The sequence below is a fragment of the Jaculus jaculus genome, chromosome 14 (assembly GCF_020740685.1).
Source record: "Jaculus jaculus isolate mJacJac1 chromosome 14, mJacJac1.mat.Y.cur, whole genome shotgun sequence".
Classification (NCBI taxonomy): Eukaryota; Metazoa; Chordata; class Mammalia; order Rodentia; family Dipodidae; genus Jaculus; species Jaculus jaculus.
Window position 1 is genome coordinate 22,820,915 of NC_059115.1, and position 20,823 is coordinate 22,841,737.

Consider the following 20,823-nt stretch of genomic DNA (forward strand, 5'->3'; position numbering starts at 1 on the left):
AACCCAGCTGCTCTGTATGGAGACAGTAGCAGTGTTTTTCTTTCTGTTTGGAGTCTGCTCTTTCATGAGAAATGTTTTTCTGGTGTGTGAACCTTGTCTTTCCTCTTAAGTCTCAGAATTGAAGAGGTCTAAGGCTTGGCTGTCTTTTTCAATAATTTCTTGGGACAATGTCAACACATGCTGCAGTGGGGAGGATCGTACGTGGGGCTTGTATGGGGCAGCACTGCTGTGGGAACATGAGGACCTGGAGAGGGTGGCCCCGAGGCCGTGCCCCACGGGCGTGCCAGTCCTCGGCCCGCGCTGACCCCGCTCCTTTTCTGGCTGCAGGTGGGCAAGCTGCGCGAGCGGCTGCAGGAGGCCAAGCTGGAGCGTGAGCAGGAGCAGCGGCGCCACACGGCCTACATCTCGGAGCTCAAGGCCAAGCTGCACGAGGAGAAGACCAAGGAGCTGCAGGCGCTGCGGGAGGTGCTCATCCGGCAGCATGAACAGGAGGCTGCGCGCATGGCCAAGATCAAGGAGGGAGAGCTGCAGCGGCTGCAGGCCACGCTGAATGTGCTGCGGGACGGTGCGGCCGACAAGGTCAAGACCGCGCTGCTGGCCGAGGCCCGTGAGGAGGCACGCAGGGCGTTCGACGGTGAGCGCTTGCGGCTGCAGCAGGAGATCCTAGAGCTTAAGGCCGCACGCAAGCAGGCCGAGGAGGCACTCAGCAACTGCATGCAGGCCGACAAGGCCAAGGCAGCTGACCTGCGAGCTGCCTATCAGGCGCACCAGGATGAGGTGCACCGCATCAAGCGCGAATGTGAGCGTGACATCCGCAGGCTGGTATGTTTTCAGGCACCTTGCATCCTAGCAATCCCGGCTCCACAGTACCCCTCCTTCCTACACACGTTTCACGTAGAGGTTCTGACACTGGCGTGAGGTGCTGGGGTGCCAACAGAGTCCCAGCAATCCGTGGGTCCTAGGGCAGCTTAAACTGGCAGGTCTCTTTTGACTTGGGTTGTGTTCTTGGTGGATCAGCAAACAATAGGAAAGAATGGGACAGTGAACTAAAGGTCATTTGTCCGTCCACCTAAACTAGGAGTGGGGGCCTGCCTCCTGGTAAGATGTGGTGGTTTAGGAAGGCTGCCTGCAACACATGAAATAAATTGCAAACAATCAAACTTTTAAAGATATTCAGGGCTCTGGGATCGTGCTGTTCAGATGAACTACATTTCAAAGGGCAGTGGAAGGAAGCCTGCAGACCTCACGGCACCGGTGGTCACCACTAACCCAGCCCCGTTCTGAGTTTGGGTGGGTGGAGAATGTGCTTCCCCAGGCAGTGCTCCACTGGGGTTGAGGGAAGTGGACAATGCTTAGCCTTCATGGTGGGGGCAGCGAACAGGTTCCTCCAGATTGAGCAGCTTGCCACAGAGTATTCTCTAAGCTCTGGTGATGCATAATGGTGGGGGCCAGTGAGCCCAGTCTGCAAGGCAGAGTGATGTGATACTTCCCACAGACTTCCTAGACACAGGAAGCAGCTCCGTAGAGGGAAGGGCCTACAGCAAATGCTAATGTGCTCATCGGGACATGAAACAGGGTGGCACGGGCTGCAGAATCAGTGACATTCATGAAGACTACATATCTGCACCAAGGACAGGGCTGGGTAGAATGTGAAAGAATGTGCAAACATTGAATTGGCTCAACCACATGATGTGAGACTTAAGGCACAAAGTAATGCTGAAGAAAGGTGTGCTTCATAATCCAGAGTTTAACTTGGTAGAGTTTAGTGACTAAAATATGCCAAAGAAAACTATGTTCAAGGTTGCAAGGAGACATAGACAACACCACAGTTATAGTTGTAAGAAGTGTCTCTGAGAGATGGGGTGTATGGGTGAGAAGCATTTTTAAGTGACAGACACGTAGACGGGGCATCTCTAAGTAATGGACAGGTAGACGAGGGGCGTCTCTAAGTGACGGACACGTAGACAAGGAGCGTCTCTAAGTGATGGACATGTAAAGGAGGAGCATCTGTAAGTGATGGACACGTAGAGGAGCATCTGTAAGTGTTGGGCGTACATGTGAATACAAATACAGCCAGAGAAACAATTTACCCAGTGCCATCAAGCCCACAGCACACTGCTGGGGCAACCTGAGAGCGTGGCTCTTTGTACTCTGGTGTCACACTCATCAGAGAAGCCTCCCTTCACAATCCGTCTTCCTCTGTCAAGAAACTAGTTTGCCTAACAAAACATGTTTTAGACACAAAAAATTGCTTAAAAGTTAACTAACTTCCTTATAGGAAGCAAACCCAACAATGGACTAAATTTCTAGAAACGATGAGGGCAACAGTGGTGAGACTCTCTACAGTAAAATCTCTAAAAAAAGGAACAAGTTCAGAAGTTAAACATTGATACATCTCTGGCAGAGTAATGAAGGGAAAAGTGCCTGCAGGTCACCACTGTAGAGAATGAAATGGAAACACCATCTACGGTTGAATGCACAGTGGACAGCACAGAACAGTGAACTTTTTAAAAAATTTTTTTTAGTTTTTTGTTCATTTTTATTTATTTATTTGAGAGAGAGAGAGAAAGAGAAAGAGGCAGATAGGAAGAGAGAAGGAATGGGCACGCCAGGGCTCCAGCCACTGCAAACGAACTTCAGACACGTGCGCCCCCTCGTGCATCTGGTTAACGTGGGTCCTGGGGAATCGAGCCTCGAACCAGGGTCCTTAGGCTACACAGGCAAGCGCTTAACCACTAAACCATCTCTCCAGCCCCAGAACAGTGAACTTGAAGGGAGCCTTTGAGGAAATAGCATAGGCCTTGAGCAAGCTGTCTGACCCAGCTCTTGCAGTTACCATCATTCTGGGACAAAACACCCAACCAGAAGCAGCTTATGGGCCAGACTGGTTCATTTCAGGCTTACAGTTTCAAGGGGGAGTTTCTTCATTGTGTGGCAGAGCAGCAGCTGGGTGTCGCTGCTTACCTCAGCAGTTGGGTGCTAACTTCAAGAATGAGCTGACTCTGCCAAACCTGACTTGGGTTATGACACTCCAGTGCCCAAAGGTGCACCTCCTACGTCAAGGCTCCACCTCCCAAACTGGGGATCGAGCATGAGGCTAGGGGGACAGTCACATTCAGACTACCGCACCACCTCGACACCACAGGCAGAAAATCTGAGTAATACTATAGCTGTGCAAGATAAGCAAGCCTAATTTATTGTCTTTCCATAGGAACAGCCCAGGCCCAAGTGCCTTTAGAGGTAAATTCTTCCAAGTATTTAGGAAGACATAAAGTGGATCCTAGCTGTATTTGTTCCTTTCTCATCACTCTGACCAAATACCTGGCAAAAGCAGTTTAGGGAAGGAAGAGTTTACTTTGGCTCAAGTGAGAAACAGGCCGCTGTGGTGGAGAAGCCGCAGTGGCAAGAGCGTGAGGCAGCCAGTCACATCCCACCTGCAGTCAGCAAGCGAAGGGGGCATGGTGCGCTGCTCATTTTCTCCTTTTTATTCTGCCAACGACTACAGCTCATGGGATGGCACTGCCACAGGTTGGGTGGGTCTTCCATCTGTTAAACATCTCTGGAAGCACTGTGATACACAGCTCCCAGTGGAGTGTCTTCTAGGACATGTTGAGAGTCAAGGTTATCATCCATTGGTAGCCAGCATCTTCCAGAAAGTGAAGAAGCAAGCACGTCCTGCAGAAGCCAGCATACTTCGATCCAAAACTAGTGGTATGTGAAGAGACTTACAGGGTTGTTTCTTAAACTGCAGCTCTTCCCTGAAGGCACCATACTCCGATTCCGAAACCAGTGGTATGTGAAGAGACTTAGAGGGTTGTTTCTTAAACTGCAGCTCTTCCATGAAGCCAGCATACTCCGATCCAAAACCAGTGGTGTGTGAAGAGAGACTTAGAGCGTTGTTTCTTAAACATATGGATCAGTTATTAGCAAATCAAATCCAGGAATATAGGGAAATAAACCAGGACTAAGTTGACTTTATCTTTGCAATACAAAGATTGGTTAATGTTTATTAGAAATGTTTTATAAAATCACTGAGCACCATTTAATATAGTGATATAATAAAGGAGGAATAAACCTATATGGTCTTTTATTAGATGCCTTCTGTAGCAGACAGCTTCAGGTTCACTGAGATGAACTTCCATACCAGGCACAGTTATGAAGGAAGGGGTATTTATTGACGCCTACAGATCCAGGGGAATTTCCATAAATGGCAGAAGAAGCTAGCCTGCCTTCTCAGATCCAAGAAGACAGAGAGAGCGAGAGAGAAGCACAAGCCAAAATGCCAAAAGCCACACAGCACACTTGAGTAACTCCAGCTAGGCACACTTTGCATAGATTGAAATCTGAAACTCACCATCACACCTTAAGATCCACCCAGTGACACTGCCTGGAGCCAGGTGGCTGCAGATGCAAACTACAAACAAATAAAACAACTGAATATATTGGGGGCCATCTATTCAAATTCCACCACACCTTCCTTATCAAATTCAACTTCATGGTATAGACTCAACCAATCAGGAGTAAGGCAGAATTCCCTGAGCTGATAAGTTATTCTTTTGAGAAATACAGTAAGCCAGCCCTGGTGGTACTCACCTTTAATCCCAGCACATGGAAGTAGAGGTAGGAGGATTGCTGTAGGTTGGAGGCCAGCTTAAGACTATATAGTGAATTCCAGGTCAGCCTGGGCTAGAGTGAGACTCTGCCTTGAGAAACCAAAAACCAACCAACCAAACAAACAAACAAAAACCTACAGTGTACATAATAATGATGAAATATTTAACATTTCCCACTCAGGTTCATGTCAAAACGAAGTGACATTGTCACTATTTCTGTTCACTGGTATACTGGCTAGAAAGTCAAATGCAAAAATTCGGGTTTTAGAGATGAGGAAAAATGAAAAGCTGATTATTTGCATCAGCTGTGCTGGTGATGGAAAATTCCAGGGCCTGCTCTAGTCTGCCATACCACAGACTGGGTAATACGAGCAAGAGAAATTCAGTTCTTGGCATGGGAGGATATCCAAGATGCATGGAGAGGGCCTGGTCCAGGCTTCTAAGATAGCAGCTTTCACTCTGTGTCCTCAGACAGTAGAAGGCATGGACAGGCAAAAATGAGGCACACCACTTCCTCTTACCTCCTTCATGAGCTCCCTAATCTCATTACTTCCTCAAGACCCCATGTCTTAATGCTACCAGCTTGGCAGTGAAGTTCTGGTGTATGAATTTTGATGGGACCCATGTTGACTATGACAACACAAATACTCAGAACCAACAGGTGGGTCTATCAGAGTCTCTTGAAATAAGGTAAACATCCAGAAATAAATTGTTTCTGTATCCTAACAACAGACCACTGGAAAGTGAAAGATCTAAAACTAGCATTTGTAGTATAGTGAGTGTTGTATAATATTTTTGTTGTGAAACTTTAAAATGCTGCTGAGAAAAATTAAAGGAGGTCTAAATAAATATAGATGCCACTTTCCTTGGCGAGGTCTACAGTGTGGATATCACTCTTCCACAGTTGACCTGTGGATTCAGTATGAGCTCTACCAAACCCTAGCTTTTTGTTTTTGTAGACATTGGCAAGAGATGCTAAGCTTGATATAAAAATTTAAAGAATGTTAAATCATGTTTTTTTTGTGTGAATCTGTGTGTGCTGCTGAAGATTGAACCCAGGGCCTTGTGCATGCTTGGGAAGCACTTCTAGAACTACAAAGCCACACTTCCAGCCCTTGGGAGTCAACTTCGAAGAAAAAAATATGGAGATATCATATGACTTACAACAAAGCTTGCTCCAAAAAGCTCCAGTGGATGAGGCAGACAGGCTGAAAGATGGAGGTGGGTGAAAGGAAAGAGAAATGTCCAGAAAGAGACATACAAATGCATCTTAACTTAAGAAAAAGATGCCACTGCAATTTGGTAGGGGAAGGACGGCATTTCACTAAACATTTTTGGGACAATTAGATATTTGTAAGGGAGAAAGAATATGAGAATACTGACCCTGCATTGCATATCTACAAAGATTCATTTAAAGTTGACTAGAGACTTCTCATGGTCTCACCAGAGTCTAATTATACCACTCATAAATACATTGTTCAGAAAAGATTGCAACCTGGACATTAAGAATTTCCACTCACCTCTCCAAATAAATATATATATATCAAAAAAGTTCCACTCACCAGAGGTACAATGAAAGAGACCCTCACAGTGCAGGCTTGGAGGGGCATATCCAAGGCATATCCCACATAAAAATTTGCTCCTGATATTCATGACCTCGCAATGCCTGACACTACCTACACAGACCTTGATAATAGAAGGGGAAGGTGTTGGTATCAAGGTCTAACATCAAGGGTTTCAACCAAAATAGACAGGGTAAAAAGAATAGTATTCAATGGAAAAGGGTCTGGGAGGGGAAAAGAGAGGGTGGGAGAAGGGATTATCATCATATATTGTCTATATTTATGGAAGCTGTCAATAAATAGTTTTTAAAAAACTGTTCAGATCATAAACATTAAGAAGAATAGTCAGGTAGAAGAACTCTTGAAAGGGGATCTGGCATAACAAGCCCCCGACGAGTTTCTCAGCTGCGCTGATTGTGAGAAATGCACATAACATTGCGGGCATGCTGCACTATAAAGAAGGGGTGCAGTGGCGCTGGCTACAGCAGGAGCACTGGGGGCGCCTAGAGTGCCAGTGGGGCTGCTGAATGGTCAGGCTGCCCACCGTGCCAGTGGGGCTGCTGAATGGTCAGGCTGTCTTCTGTGCCAGTGCGGCTGCTGAATGGTCAGGCTGTCCTCCGTGCCAGTGGGGCTGTTGAATGGTCAGGTTGTCCTCCGTGCCAGTGGGGCTGTTGAATGGCCAGGCTGTCCTCCGTGCCAGTGGGGCTGTTGAATGGTCAGGTTGTCCTCCGTGCCAGTGGGGCTGTTGAATGGTCAGGTTGTCCTCTGTGCCAGTGGGGCTGTTGAATGGTCAGGGTGTCCTCCGTGCCAGTGGGGCTGCTGAATGGTCAGGTTGTCCTCCGTGCCAGTGGGGCTGTTGAATGGTCAGGTTGTCCTCCGTGCCAGTGGGGCTGTTGAATGGTCAGGCTGTCCTCCGTGCCAGTGGGGCTGCTGAATGGTCAGGCTGTCCTCCGTGCCAGTGGGGCCGTTGAATGGTCAGGCTGTCCTCCGTGCCAGTGGGGCTGCTGAATGGTCAGGTTGTCCTCCGTGCCAGTGGGGCTGTTGAATGGTCAGGTTGTCCTCTGTGCCAGTGGGGCTGTTGAATGGTTAGATTGTCCACTGTGGAAAACAGCTTGGCAAGAGAAGTGGACACAGGCCTGCAGAGAGCCATGTGGCCAGTGTTCTAGCAGCATACTCACCAGGTTTCAGTAGTGAAAATGACCCAGTTGCCCATCTGTTGCCGAGTTGATAAGTTGTACTGTCGTCACAGAACATGGCACTGTTCATCAATGAGACGGAAGGAAATGTTGATACGTGCTGTGACACAGAGGATGTCGGGAAGCATTACACTTTCCTAGAAGCCCGGCCCTGAAGACCACATTCTGCAGTGAGCTATGTGTAAAATGTCCAGAAGAGGTCATTCTGCAGGGACAGCATATATATTTGTGACAAAGTAATGGATGGTTTTAGTTGTTAGTGGGTGTGGCGGCTTTTGGAGTAGGGGGTGATGAAGTGCTGTAAAACAGTGTAACGATGGCCATACAACTTGAACTTACTAAACATGGGTGGATTTTATGACAAATTATCTCAAAAGTGTTTAAAATAACACAAAATTAATTTTCATTTCATTTATATATTTGACAGAGAAAGAGGGAGAGAGAGAGAAAAAATGGACATGCCAGGGCCTCCAGCCACTGCCAGACGCATGTACCCTCTTACGCATCTGGCTAATGTGGGTCCTGGGGAATCGAACCTGGGTCCTTTGGCTTTGCAGGCAAACACCTTAACCACTAAGCAATCTCTGCAGCCCTAAAATAACACAAACTTAAAACTCTGGGACATATAAATAGTGTTGATAAGGGCTTAATTGTGGAGCTCATGTTTGTATGATAACCTGTATTTATAAGTGGGTAAAGGCATCTGTCCCTAGCCTCAGATGGCTCAGTTGTAAAATCCAGGGATACCATGAGAGTGACCAGAAGTCTTGCATCTTGCATGTAAGTGATGTGAAGCAAGCAGACAAAACAAACTGAGTCTGCCACCCAGCATTCCGTACCAGTTGAAATAGGCATGGACACAAAAGGCTGAGATGATGCCATTTTTCATTACATGGAAGTCAGGTTGATTTGTCTCCAGAGCCCACACCACCAAAAGTGCTAAGGAAGCTTCAGGCGAGGGGAAGAGGGCAAAGCGGATACATGGCTCCAGGGAAGAAAGGAGTGCACAGGTGTGGGCAGATTAGGTTATTTCTGCTCCTTGAGCACAAGCGAGTGCTTAGTAATGGGTATAAGGATGTGGAAGTGAAAGGTGTGAGGCAGTCTTTCACAGGGAAGGGTGAAAGGCATTGGCCTTGTAAACTGGCCAATCTTGTAAATCCTCAGGCCTTACCCAGGGTGTGTGATATCTGGTAGATTTAACCACATATATGAGGCAACCAACAGCCGAGGGCTCAGCTAAAAAGTGATTTGAAGAATTAAGTCAAAATAGTAAATTGCTTATGCTAAAAGAAGGTAAGACGGAAGGGTCATAAAATTCAAATAGGACACATAGAATAAAGATGGCAAAATAGAATTAAATTATCTTAGTAGTTACATTGGACACAGGTAGACTAAACATTAAGTCTGAGAATGTCAGGTATGTGTGTGAAACCCACACTTATATGTAAAGGCCTACTCTCCCTAAAGGTGAAAAGGAGAAACTATGCTTGTCCAAATGGGTAGTGTAATTGTATAAACAATGACATATTCGTGGAAGGGAATATTACACAGCAATATGAAGAATGAATTTCTGACACATACCAAAACCTGGGGGATTCCGTACATTTGCTGGAAAGAAAAAGCAAACCCCAGAGATGAGCATCAAGTCTCTGTACTGCATGATCCGTTTATGTAGAGCTTGAGAAGGTACAGCCCATGTGGTGGCGGCCGGGGAGTGGAGGTTGCTTCTGGGATGGGGCTGTGAGGAAAGGTAAGGGAGCCTTCCAGTCGCAAGTGAACAGACCAGAACGTTTCCTGGTTTGGACACCACTCCATGCCCATGCTCAATACAGCCATGTTCTTGCTTTGTCTGTCTTGGGATCCAATCGGAGCTTCCCCTACAGAACCACATTTATGAGGAGTTTTTGAAGAGCCCAGGATACTGCACCTGTTGTCTTGCATTGACTGAGCCAGTTGAATAATTATCGGAAGTGCAGGCAGAGCAGATAAAACCCCTTACCCATCAGGGAGTGGCAGTGGTCTGTAGAGGCTGGAATGGCTCTCTAACCCCTTGTCCTCTGGACTTACTTGAGGTGGCTTACGTGAGGGAATATCTGAATTTTCAGAGTGGACAGTTATTCAGGGTCTGCTTCCCGCTAGAGGCAGAAGGTGAAGGAGAATGCAGGCACAATATTCTCCACGTTTCAGGACGTCAGTAGCTTAGCAGGTATGGCAGGCAATCTCCCCCCACTCTAGAAAGCCGGGACAAAGTGTCTCCATATAACGCTTTAAGTTCAGGGTCCGAGGAGCCAATGCTGGGCACTAAGCCGGTATGGAGATTGGCTGCCTCAGCACTCTGAAGAGCCGTGGTGGCAGTCGGCACTGCCCATGGCAGGCCCAGTGGCCCATCTCAACTTCGCTTTCTCATGAGTTGGTGTCGCTGCCAGGCCGGGGCACATGACTGCTGCCAGCAGCGTAACTTAGACCCCTGTGGCCGCAGTCTCCAGGCGCTTCCTCAAGGGTGACAGGTTGTACAGGGACTGGGCCAGCAGACCCGGCAAAGGGCATGGGAATGGTCAGCCCCCCGGCCCCTTCCAGCTGAGCATGAGGAAGGCCTCGGGGAGGCAAAGAGAAGCAGCTGGCAGCAGCGGACACCCCCACCAGCTGTGCTCTGCTGGCGTCTGCCTGCTGTCTCACACGGGAAGTTCACCTGGAGCCCACCTGACACCTGATAGACAGCCCCAAATCCTCCACTCCCCTTAGATCGGGCTTCCTCTGCATGGGTCTGACTGCTTTTCTGTCCCAACAAAGCAAGGGAGCCATGAAGCTCATTTCTCCAGTTATTTTCTCTGCCTCCCCAAATACTTAGGAAACAAAACTCTGCCACCCTGCTCTTGAGGCACCTTGATTAAAGGCAACAGGGTCCTTCCCCTCCAAGCTCTGGAAGCAGTGTGGGTCTGGCCCTTGCTGTGGATACAGCAACTTTGACCTAGTGAGCATAAGCACTCATGGTCCCCATTGTGTTTAAGTTGCACCATGGGGCTGCAGCTGGAAAGTTCTCCATCCTTCTAATGTACAAGAGAGCATACTCCCATGACAAGCATTGAGGGGGATTTCAGACTTTCTCAATCCACTGATAATCTGGAAATCACTTGTAAGCTTGGTAATAAGATTAGCTCAACTGAGCTTTGAAAAGAGTTTGAAGCATAAGGACAAAAGGAAATATGCCCTGCCTCAGTTTCCCTAGAAGTATTTGTTGCACAACTGATGAGAGCCCTTCCCCAAGCACTGGGTGATCTGTTTTGAAGGAGCAGACGATGAGAGCTCTTCCTAGGTTATGTTTTGCCTCCTGGCCTTTGCACCCGCTCTTCTGTGTCTTTTTCCAGCTTCAGCATGGCTGGTCTTTTCTAACACCCTGCAAATTCCCCTCTGAGGGAGGCCTGCCATTGTGCCTCTCGTCCCCTTTGAGCCCACACAGACCAGCCTTTAAGCCACTTCATCACTGACCCCCTCTGAATTGTTTTCTGCCCTCCTTCTAATTTTCTCCTTGCTGCTGTGTCTGTGCCTTTTAGGACACAGTTGCTTTGTGTTCAGGGGCTGTGCCAGCCCCATTCCTCCTGACTCCCAGAGCCTGTGAGGTGTGGTTCTGAGGCTCCTGATGGTGCCTGGGCAGAGGCAGGAAGTCTGCTTTGTTGGGCTCCTGCCCTCGGTGTACTGCCTCCGTTAGAGGTTGTGTGAGGGAATGAGCTGGATGCTCTCTGGTCCCCTGCACCTGTGCTTGCTGCTTGCATCTGTGACAGTGACAGGGGAAATAACTACTTCACAAAGTTACAGCAAAAACTCCAGCTGCACAATTGTATAGACAGCCAAAGTGCAGAGTGGTGAGGCGAAGAGAACGAGTGAGGCACCCAGCCAAGGTGCTTCGGGATGCCCGCCGGGTCTCTTGTGGCCTCTGCTTTCTCCCATTCTGTGATGCACTTTTATTTCTAACAGTGAGTGCAATCTTTCAGGGCAATGAGAGGAACTGTGTTCTTGAAAATGCCTTGGATGGGGAGTAGAGTGAGAAAGCAGAAGTCTGATGCAGCGATACCAGGTGTCAGCATTCCAGGGAGGGTTTAAATCAGTCTCCTCCTCTCTCCTTCCCTCTCCTGCTCCCTCCCTGAAAAATGTAGTTTTATTAAGGTCTTCTAGAACCTTCCATACCTCTGGCTGGCCAAGATTCCCTGGAATTATACTGTGTGCTTTTTTGAACCATACTGGCTGTTGTAAAATCCATAAGTGGTCAGTTCTATGCATTCACCACTCTTCTGGGTCCCCTTGGCAGAGGGTTAAAGGCATCAGTGTGCTCTCACAGCTCTGTAGAACCAGAGCTCCATACCAAGGTGTCCTCTGAACCGTGTAGTCCTGAAGCTTCCAGAGGAGGATCCCTGTGCTGCTCCAGCTCCTGGGGGTGCTGTAGTCCTTAGCCCATGGTCATTCTGCCTCATCTCCCTGCTGACTGTGTCTCTCCGCTTATGAGGACAGTAGTCATGAGAGCCCCACCACTCCAGTATAGCTTTGATTAAGTGCATCTCAGCTGTCATTGCCAAGAAAGACAAATTCTGAGGTCCCAGAAGGGACATGGATTCATGGGAACACTCTTTAGCCTTGTCCTCTCACTTCCCTAACGGTTGGTTTTGTGTCCAGAAACAGAAGTGATGGCCTGTGGTCGAACCTCTTTCAGTGTGGTCCCTGTTGTGCTCAGCCTAGTCCCCTGTCTGACACTGAGCACTTGGGAAGGTTGGATGTCACTGGGCCAGAGCAAGGCTACTTTGCACCTCAGAGACTAAACAGAGGCCAGGGGCCATTGACTCTGACTTTAAAGCTCAGATGGGAGTCAGAGCTTGGGACATAGATTTTAGCATCAGATGCATATGAGAGAACTAATGTATGGAGAGGGTGTGGCTACCTAGGGAAGTGACACACAGATGAGGCCTGATTCTGGTGACCTCCAGCCTTCAGTGGCAACAAGAGCAGGAGCAACTGCAGAGAGGAGACTGTGAAGTCCTATGGAGGGAGATGTCCATGAAGCGGGAGCAGGGGTCATGTCTAGCATTGGCCAAGACAAGGCTTTGAATGCAGACAGTTGACAAGTGGATTGGAGTTGGAATGATGGCCACCTTATTCAGGGCTATTCTGGTATGAGGTGGCCAGGCAGAAGAGGGTTTGTGAGTGAATAGGAGGTAGGGGTTTGGAGACAGAAATGGCATCTCTGGAAGAGACTCCACAGGGAGGAAGCAGAGATGAGGGCTGGGTCAGCTGCTGGTCAGGGCTTCATGGATTTCATTAAAGTGGGAGAGGTTTGAGCTGCTGAGACTAGTAAGGAGGAAGTTTTAGGTGTCTGTGTTGATCCTTAGACCCAGAGCTCTGTGTCCCCTGTGTTCGAGGGGATGAAAGGGGGCGGGCTAGGGTCTCCCATATGCCTAGTTCAGCTGAACCTGAGTCCAAGTGAAGCCACCCTTGTCCTGAACCCACTGTCTGAGGACCAGTCTTTTTTCTTGCAGATGGATGAGATCAAGGGGAAGGACCGAGTGGTCCTGGCCCTGGAGAAGGAGCTCGGTGTGCAGGCCGGGCAGACCCAGCGGCTGCTGCTGCAGAAGGAGGCATTGGATGAGCAGCTGGTCCAGGTCAAAGAGGCTGAGCGCCACCACAGCAGTCCAAAGAGGGAGCTCCCACCTGGCATCGGGGACATGGCAGAGCTTATGGGTGGTCAGGTGAGGGTCAGTGGCTCCTTCAAACCTCAGAGCCTCAGGGAACACCCACCCACATTCTTCCTGCCATTTGCGCCTGTCCTGCTTAGATTGTCAACCTTCCTCTGGCCTTTCTCCACCTCTGTGTGCTTCCTCTGTCCCTCCCACCCTTCCCCAGTTTGCTGACATGCAGCATCTGTCTGGTCCCGAGCTCGGCACTCAGAATGTAGAAGTGAAGAACTGGCTGGTTGGGCCTCCTGTGTCTTCAGCTGCACAGAAGGACATAGGGACATCAGAGCAGGGGCCCCACTAGAACTCGGGAGCCCAGGCAAACCAGCTAGTGAGTAGTGGCAAAGGCAGAGGGCACAAGACCAGCAGAGCTTCCCTAGCAACCAGCAGCAAGTACCAAGGCAACTGCCTGGCCCTCAGCAAAGCCTCAGAGGAGGCTGAAGCAGCCATCCATCCACTCATTCCCCACTCACTGGATGTCATGAGCTCCATCCTGGACACTAAACTAGGTGCTGGCATTTCAGCATTTAGCAAGAGATAGTCTGCTTTGCACATTCTGGAAACTACAGGCAGCATGGGATGCCTTTGTGAGAAATGCAGGATGGCAGGAGCTAAATATTCAGTTTCCTGAGCCAGGTGTCTGGAAGCCATCAGAGAATTTGGAGTCTCGGGCACCTTGGAGGTACAGTGTTTCCGTGAGTGCGTGGCACGCTGTCCTCCTTGCCACATAGCATGTGGCCTCCGCTCAGTGCTCTCACCTGCTGTGTCGTCATGGGGGTTTTCGCAGGCTCCAGGGAGCAATTCATTTATGGTTCCTCAAAGTGCATTTGGATCTTGAGAATGTTTTTTTTCTATTTTTGTTTTTTTAGGATCAACATATGGATGAGCGAGATGTGAGGCGATTTCAGCTAAAAATTGCTGAACTGAATTCGGTGATACGGAAGTTGGAGGATAGAAATACCCTGTTGGCAGATGAGAGGAATGAACTGGTAATCAGCCTGGGTACAGACGGGATCTGTGGGACACAGGAAGGGGCTCCCAGGCCAGGAAGTTTGCCTCAAACGGGAAGTGAGCATGGTCTTTACTTCTCATTTCTTTTTTTTTTTTTTTAATTTTTATTTATTTGAGAGCGACAGACACAGAGAGAAAGACAGATAGAGGGAGAGAGAATGGGCGTGCCAGGGCTTCCAGCCTCTGCAAACGAACTCCAGACACATGTGCCCCCTTTTGCATCTGGCTAACGTGGGACCTGGGGAACTGAGCCTCGAACTGGGGTCCTTAGGCTTCACAGGCAAGCGCTTAACCACTAAGCCATCTCTCCAGCCCTCGTTTCTTTTACATTAAAAAAAAATCAGGGGTGGGGAGGTGGCTTAGCAGTTAAGGTACTTGTCTTGAAGCCTAAGAACACAAGTTCGAATCTCCAGGTCCCACATAGCTAGATGCACAGACGCAGTCATGCAATGCTGCACATGTGCCACAAGGGGGCGCACACATCTTACATTCAGTCACATTGGCTGAGAGGCCCCATTTTCTCTCTCTCTCTTTTTCTTGGTCTCTCTCTTTCAAAAGTAAAATGCTTTAAAAAATCACACAATTTGTTGAAGAAATTCCTTGCTGCCTGTGGTTGGTGCTAGAGCTTATTGTAGAAGACAGTTGGAGAAGCTCAGTGAGAACTGTGAGAGGCTCTTCCTTACGGTGCTGCTTATCCCGAAACACAGTGAGCACTGCGGCTCCATACTGCAGTGCTGGCCAGAGGAGCTGTGGAAGATCTGCAGGTTCCTTCCACGTAGTCACAGAGATGGATGGTTTAGCTTACATGGAAACTTGTTGCTAGTCAAATAATAAAAGCAGTTTACAGAAAAAGTCATCATTCTGGATATTAAACGTTGCTTAGGAGGCTGAGGCAGTGGCAGTGGCTCAGCGTTTAAAGGTGCTTGCTTGCCAGCCTCTAGACCCGTTTGGTCCTTAGCAACCACGTAAAGCACACAGTGCTGCACACATATGTGATCCCAATGAGCCGACTTACTGAGCGGGAGGCAGCGCCAGGAGAGTCCACAGCTTGCGAGCTGGCTGGCCAGGTGCACGCAGCTGCAAAACGAGAGGTCCTGGAAGGAAGGTGGAAGGAGATGAAGGACAACTTGAGGTCCTCTGACGTTCACACATGACCACACATAAATACATACACATGTGCACACACACAAACACACACACATATACAAGTTAAGCTAGAGAGATGGCTTAGTGGTTAAGGCACTTGCGTGCAAAGCCTAAGGACCCAGGTTTGATTCCCCATAATAAGCCAGATTCGAAAGGTGGCACGTGCATCTGGAGTTTGTTTGCAGTGGCTAGAGGCCCTGGCACACTTATTTTCATTCTGTCACTGTCAAATAATAAATAAATTTAAAAAGATTAAAAAGATACTCTTTTAGATTGTGTGACTAGGGATAACTTATTTTTCTTTATTTACTTTGCAAACTTCTAATTTTTGAAATAATGAACATTAGCATAGAACTAAAATAAATCTCCAGTAAAAATAGTACTTACATGACTATGTTTAAGCTTATGCATAAATGGCCAAACTTATTTTCATATGGTAGTAGTTAACGCATAATTTTATGCATGTTCTCATATTCATGATGAAAGAGAGTATATCTAGCACATATTTGAAAAATAGAGGGCTGAAGAGATGGCTTAGTGGTTAAGGTCCTTGCCTGTAAAGCCTAAAGACCGAGGTTCAGTTCTCTAGGTCCCATACAAGCCAGATGCACATGGTGGTGCTTGAATCTGGAGTTAGTTTGCAGTGGCTAGAGGCCATGGCATGCCCATTCTCTCTCTCTAAATAAATCAAAAGAAAAAACAGAAAAAAAAACAAGACATGTTAATTACTATCACTTCATATATTTAATAGGATCAGAATTAATTCACTTTTAGTGTATTAAAAAGCATGTGTTAGGGCTGTAGAGATGGCTTAGCAGTTAAGCACTTGCCTGTGAAGCCTAAGGACCCCTGTTTAAGGCTTGATTCCCCAGGACCCACTTTAGGCAGATGCACAAGGGGGCGCATGTGTCTGGAGTTCGTCTGCAGTGGCTGGAGTCCCTGGCATGTCCATTCTCCCTCTCTCTGCCTCTTTCTCTCTGTTGCTCTCAAATAAATAAATAAATAACAAACAAATAATTCTAAAAAGCATGCGTTATATGACTTTAATCAGGTTGCCTATCTACTGTCTTTCCACTTTACTTAAGTATTCATAAGCTGATAAGGTCTCATGGACAGTGTGATAATTTGCTGAGTGGACTAGAAGCAGGTGTGCTGCTGAGCAGTTCACTTCGACACTGCTGAGTGTGTAACATAGAAGTGATAAGGTGGCCAGCCCCTGGACTTCCGATAGTGACATCACTTATGGCCTGTGTGGCTGTTACACATTGTGAATGCTTTTAGAAGCCCTGAGACCCACCAAGGGGCTCCTTTGGTGTTGTAGTTGCAAAGTGGGAGTTTTTCTCCCTGCGTATTGTTCTGCAAAGTAACTTTTTATTTATTTATTTTTTTAATTTTTAAATTTTTATTAACATTTTCCATGATTATAAAAAAAAAAATCCCATGGTAATTCCCTCCCTCCCACCGACACTTTCCCCTTTGAAATTCCATTCTCCATCATATTACCTCCCCAACTCAATCATTGTACTTACATATATACAATATCAACCTATTAAATACCCTCCTCCCTTCCTTTCTCTTCCCTTTATGTCTCCTTTTTAACTTACTGGCCTCTGCTACCAAGTATTTTCCTTCTCACACAGAAGCCCAATCATCTGTAGCTAGGATCCACATATGAGAGAGAACATGTGGCGCTTGGCTTTCTGGGCCTGGGTTACCTCATTTAGGATAATCCTTTCCAGGTCCATCCATTTTTCTGCAAATTTCATAACTTCATTTTTCTTTACCGCTGAGTAGAACTCCATTGTATAAATGTGCCACATCTTCATTATCCACTCATCAGTTGAGGGACATCTAGGCTGGTTCCATTTCTCAGCTATTATAAATTGAGCAGCAATAAACATGGTTGAGCACGTACTTCTAAGGAAATGAGATGAGTCCTTCGGATATATGCCTAGGAGTGCTATAGCTGGGTCATATGGTGGATCAATCTTTAGCTGTTTTAGGAACCTCCACACTGTTTTCCACAATGGCTGGACCAGATTGCATTCCCACCAGCAGTGCAGAAGGGTTCCTTTTTTTCCACATCCCCGCCAACATTTATGATCATTTGTTTTCATGATGGTGGCCAATCTGACAGGAGTGAGATGGAATCTCAATGTAGTTTTAATCTGCATTTCCCTGATGACTAGTGATGTAGAACATTTTTTTAGATGCTTATATGCCATTCGTATTTCTTCCTTTGAGAACTCTATTTAGCTCCATAGCCCATTTTTTGATTGGCTTGTTTGATTCCTTATTATTTAACTTTTTGAGTTCTTTGTATATCCTAGATGTTAATCCTCTATCAGATATATAGCTGGCGAAGATTTTTTCCCATTCTGTAGGTTGCCTCTTTGCTTTTTTCACTGTGTCCTTTGCAGTGCAAAATCTTTGTAATTTCATGAGGTCCCAGTGATTAATCTGTGGTTTTATTGCCTGAGCAATTGGGATTGTATTCAGAAAGTCTTTGCCAAGACCAATATGTTGAAGGGTTTCCCCTACTTTTTCCTCTAGCAGTTTCAGAGTTTCAGGTCTGATGTTAAGGTCTTTAATCCATTTGGACTTAATTCTTGTGCATGGCGAGAGAGAAGAATCTATTTTCATCCCTCTGCAGATATATATCCAGTTTTCCCAACACCATTTGCTGAAGAGGCTATCTTTTCTCCAATGAGTATTTTGGGCATTTTTATCGAATATCAGGTGGCTATAGCTACTTGGGCTTACATCTGGGTTCTCTATTCTGTTCCACTGATCTACATGTTTGTTTTTCTGCCAGTACCATGCTGTTTTTGTTACTATGGCTCTGTAGTATAGGTTAAAATCAGGTATGGTGATACCACCAGCCTTATTTTTGTTGCTCAGTATTATTTTAGATATTCGAGGTTTTTTGTGATTCCAAATGAATTTTTGGATTGTTTTTTCTATTTCCATGAAGAAAGCCTTTGGAATTTTGATAGGGATTGCATTAAATGTGTAGATTGCTTTAGGTAAGATTGCCATTTTCACAATATTGATTCTTCCAATCCAGGAATAAGGATGTTTCTCCACTTTCTAGTATCTTCTGCAGTTTTTCGCATAAGGGTTTTAAAGTTCTCATTGTAGACATTCTTTACTTCCTTGGTTAGGTTTATTCCAAGGTACTTTTTTTTTTTTTGATGCAATTGTGAGTGGGAGTGATTCTCTGATTTCATCTTCTGTGTGTTTGTTGTTAGCATATATGAAGGCTACTGATTTCTGTGTATTTATTTTGTATCCTGCTACATGGCTGTAGGTTTTGATCAGCTCTAACAGTTTGCTAGTAGAGTCTTTAGGGTCCTTTATGTATAGAATCTTGTCATCTGCAAATAATGATAACTTGATCTCTTCCTTTCCAATTTGTATCCCTTTTATGTGTGTCCCTTGCCTTATTGCTATGGCTAAGACTTTCAAAACTATATTAAATAAAAGTGGGGGCAGTGGACACCCTTGTCTTGTTCCTGATTTTAGTGGAAAAGCTTCCAGTTTTTCCCCATTTAGTAATACGTTGGCTGTAGGCTTGTCATAAATAGCCTTTATTATATTGAGATATGTTCCTTCTATTCCCAGTCTCTGTAGGACTTTTATCATGAAGGGATGTTGGATTTTGTCAAATGCTTTCTCTGCGTCTAATGAGATGATCATGTGATTTTTGTCCTTCAACCCATTTATATAATGTATTGTATTTATAGATTTGCGTATGTTGAACCATCCCTGCATCTCTGGGATAAAGCCTACTTGGTCAGGGCGAATGATCTTTTTGATATACTCTTGTATTCTGTTTGCCAATATTTTGTTGAGAATTTTTGCATCTATGTTCATGAGGGAGATTGGTCTGTAATTTTCTTTTTTTGTTCTATCTTTGCCTGGTTTTGGTATCAGGGTGATGCTGGCCTCATAGAAGGAGTTTGGTAGAATTCCTTCTTTTTCTATTTCCTGGAAAAGCTTAAGAAGCAATGGTGTTAGGTCTTCCTTAAAGGACTGGTAAAATTCAGCAGTGAATCCATCTGGGCCTGGGCTGTTTTTAGTTGGGAGATTATTGATAACTGTTCGGATCTCCATGTTTGTTATAGGTCTATTTAAGTGATTAATCTCATTTTGATTTAATTTAGGTAGGTCATATGAATCAAGGAAATCATCCATTTCTTTCAGATTTTCATACTTTGTGGAGTATATGCTTTTATAGTATGTCCCTATGATTTTTTTAATTTCTCTGGAATCTGTTGTGATGTTACCTTTTTCATCTCTGATTTTATTAATTTGCGTCTCTTCTCTCTTTCTTTTGGTCAGATTTGCTAAGGGATTATCAATCTTGTTTATCCTTTCAAAGAACCAACTCTTTGTTTCATTAATTCTTTGGATTTTTTTTTTGTTTCTATTTCATTAATTTCTGACCTAATCTATTATTTCTTCCCGTCTACTGATTTTTGGTTTGCCTTGTTCTTCTTTTTCCAAGGCTTTAAGGTGAAGCATTAGGTCGTTCACTTGCGACCTTTCTAATTCCTTAATATAGGCACTTAACGCTATAAATTTACCTCTTAGAACTGCCTTCATTGTGTCCCAGAGATTTTGATATGTTGTGTTGTCATTATCGTTTGACTCTATAAATTTTTTGATTTCCTTCTTGATTTCTTCATTGACCCATTCATCATTCAGTAGTGTATTGTTTAGTTTCCCTGACTTTGTGTATGCTCTATAGCCTTTCTTGCTACTGATTTGTAGTTTAATTCCATTGTGGTCAGATAGAATGCAAGGAATTATTTCAATTTTCCTGAATTTTTAAGATTTGCTTTGTGTCTTAATATATGGTCTATTTTAGAGAATGTTCCATGTGCTGCTGAAAAGAATGTATATTCTGCAGCCTTTGGATGAAATGTCCTGTATATATCTGTTAAGTCCATTCCTTCTATGACCTCATTTAGTCCAGATGCCTCTCTGTTTATTTTTTCCCGGGATGACCTGTCAATTGATGAGAGTGGGGTGTTAAAGTCATCCACCACCACTGTGTTTGGTATTATCTGTGACCTTAGTTCTGATAGTGTTTGCTTGATGAATTTGGGAGCCCCCATGTTAGATGCATATATGTTTAGGATTGTAATGTCCTCCTGTTGGAGTGTGCCCTTAATCAATATAAAGTGACCGTCCTTATCTTTCTTGATTAACGTTGGACTAAAGTCTACCTTGTCAGAGAGAGAGGGAAGGAGGGAAAGAGGGAGAGGTGCAGAGATTGAGTATGGGCATACCAGAGCCTCCTGCCTTGGCAGATGAGCTCCAGACACAGGCGCTCCTCTGTGAGGCTGGGGAACTGAGCCCTAGCCACCACGCTTTGCAAGCAAGTGCCTTGAATCTCTGAGGCAGCCCCAAGTGCCCTTGTACACGTTGGTGTGTCGGCGGCAGCCCTCCCCTCCCCGTGGCTCAGGCCGGTCCCCACCCTGCGGCTGCTCAGGCATTCCCAGCTTCTTTGCTGTTACCTAGAGTGCCGTGTACAAGTGCCACCTCTGTCTTGCTTTGCTTCTTGGCACAT

The 20,823-nt window shown here is 46.0% G+C and overlaps 1 protein-coding gene across 3 annotated transcripts in view; it reads left to right on the forward strand.

Moving 5' to 3' along the window:
• Positions 1-20,823, forward strand: part of Jakmip1 (janus kinase and microtubule interacting protein 1) — a 122,692-nt gene that overhangs the window by 57,552 nt on the left and 44,317 nt on the right. For all 3 annotated transcript variants that reach the window (XM_045133648.1, XM_004669836.2, XM_045133649.1), the window contains exons 3-5: positions 328-822; positions 12,894-13,103; positions 13,958-14,077. In XM_045133648.1, coding sequence (XP_044989583.1) covers positions 328-822; positions 12,894-13,103; positions 13,958-14,077 — 825 coding nt within the window. The remainder of the gene's footprint in view (positions 1-327; positions 823-12,893; positions 13,104-13,957; positions 14,078-20,823) is intronic.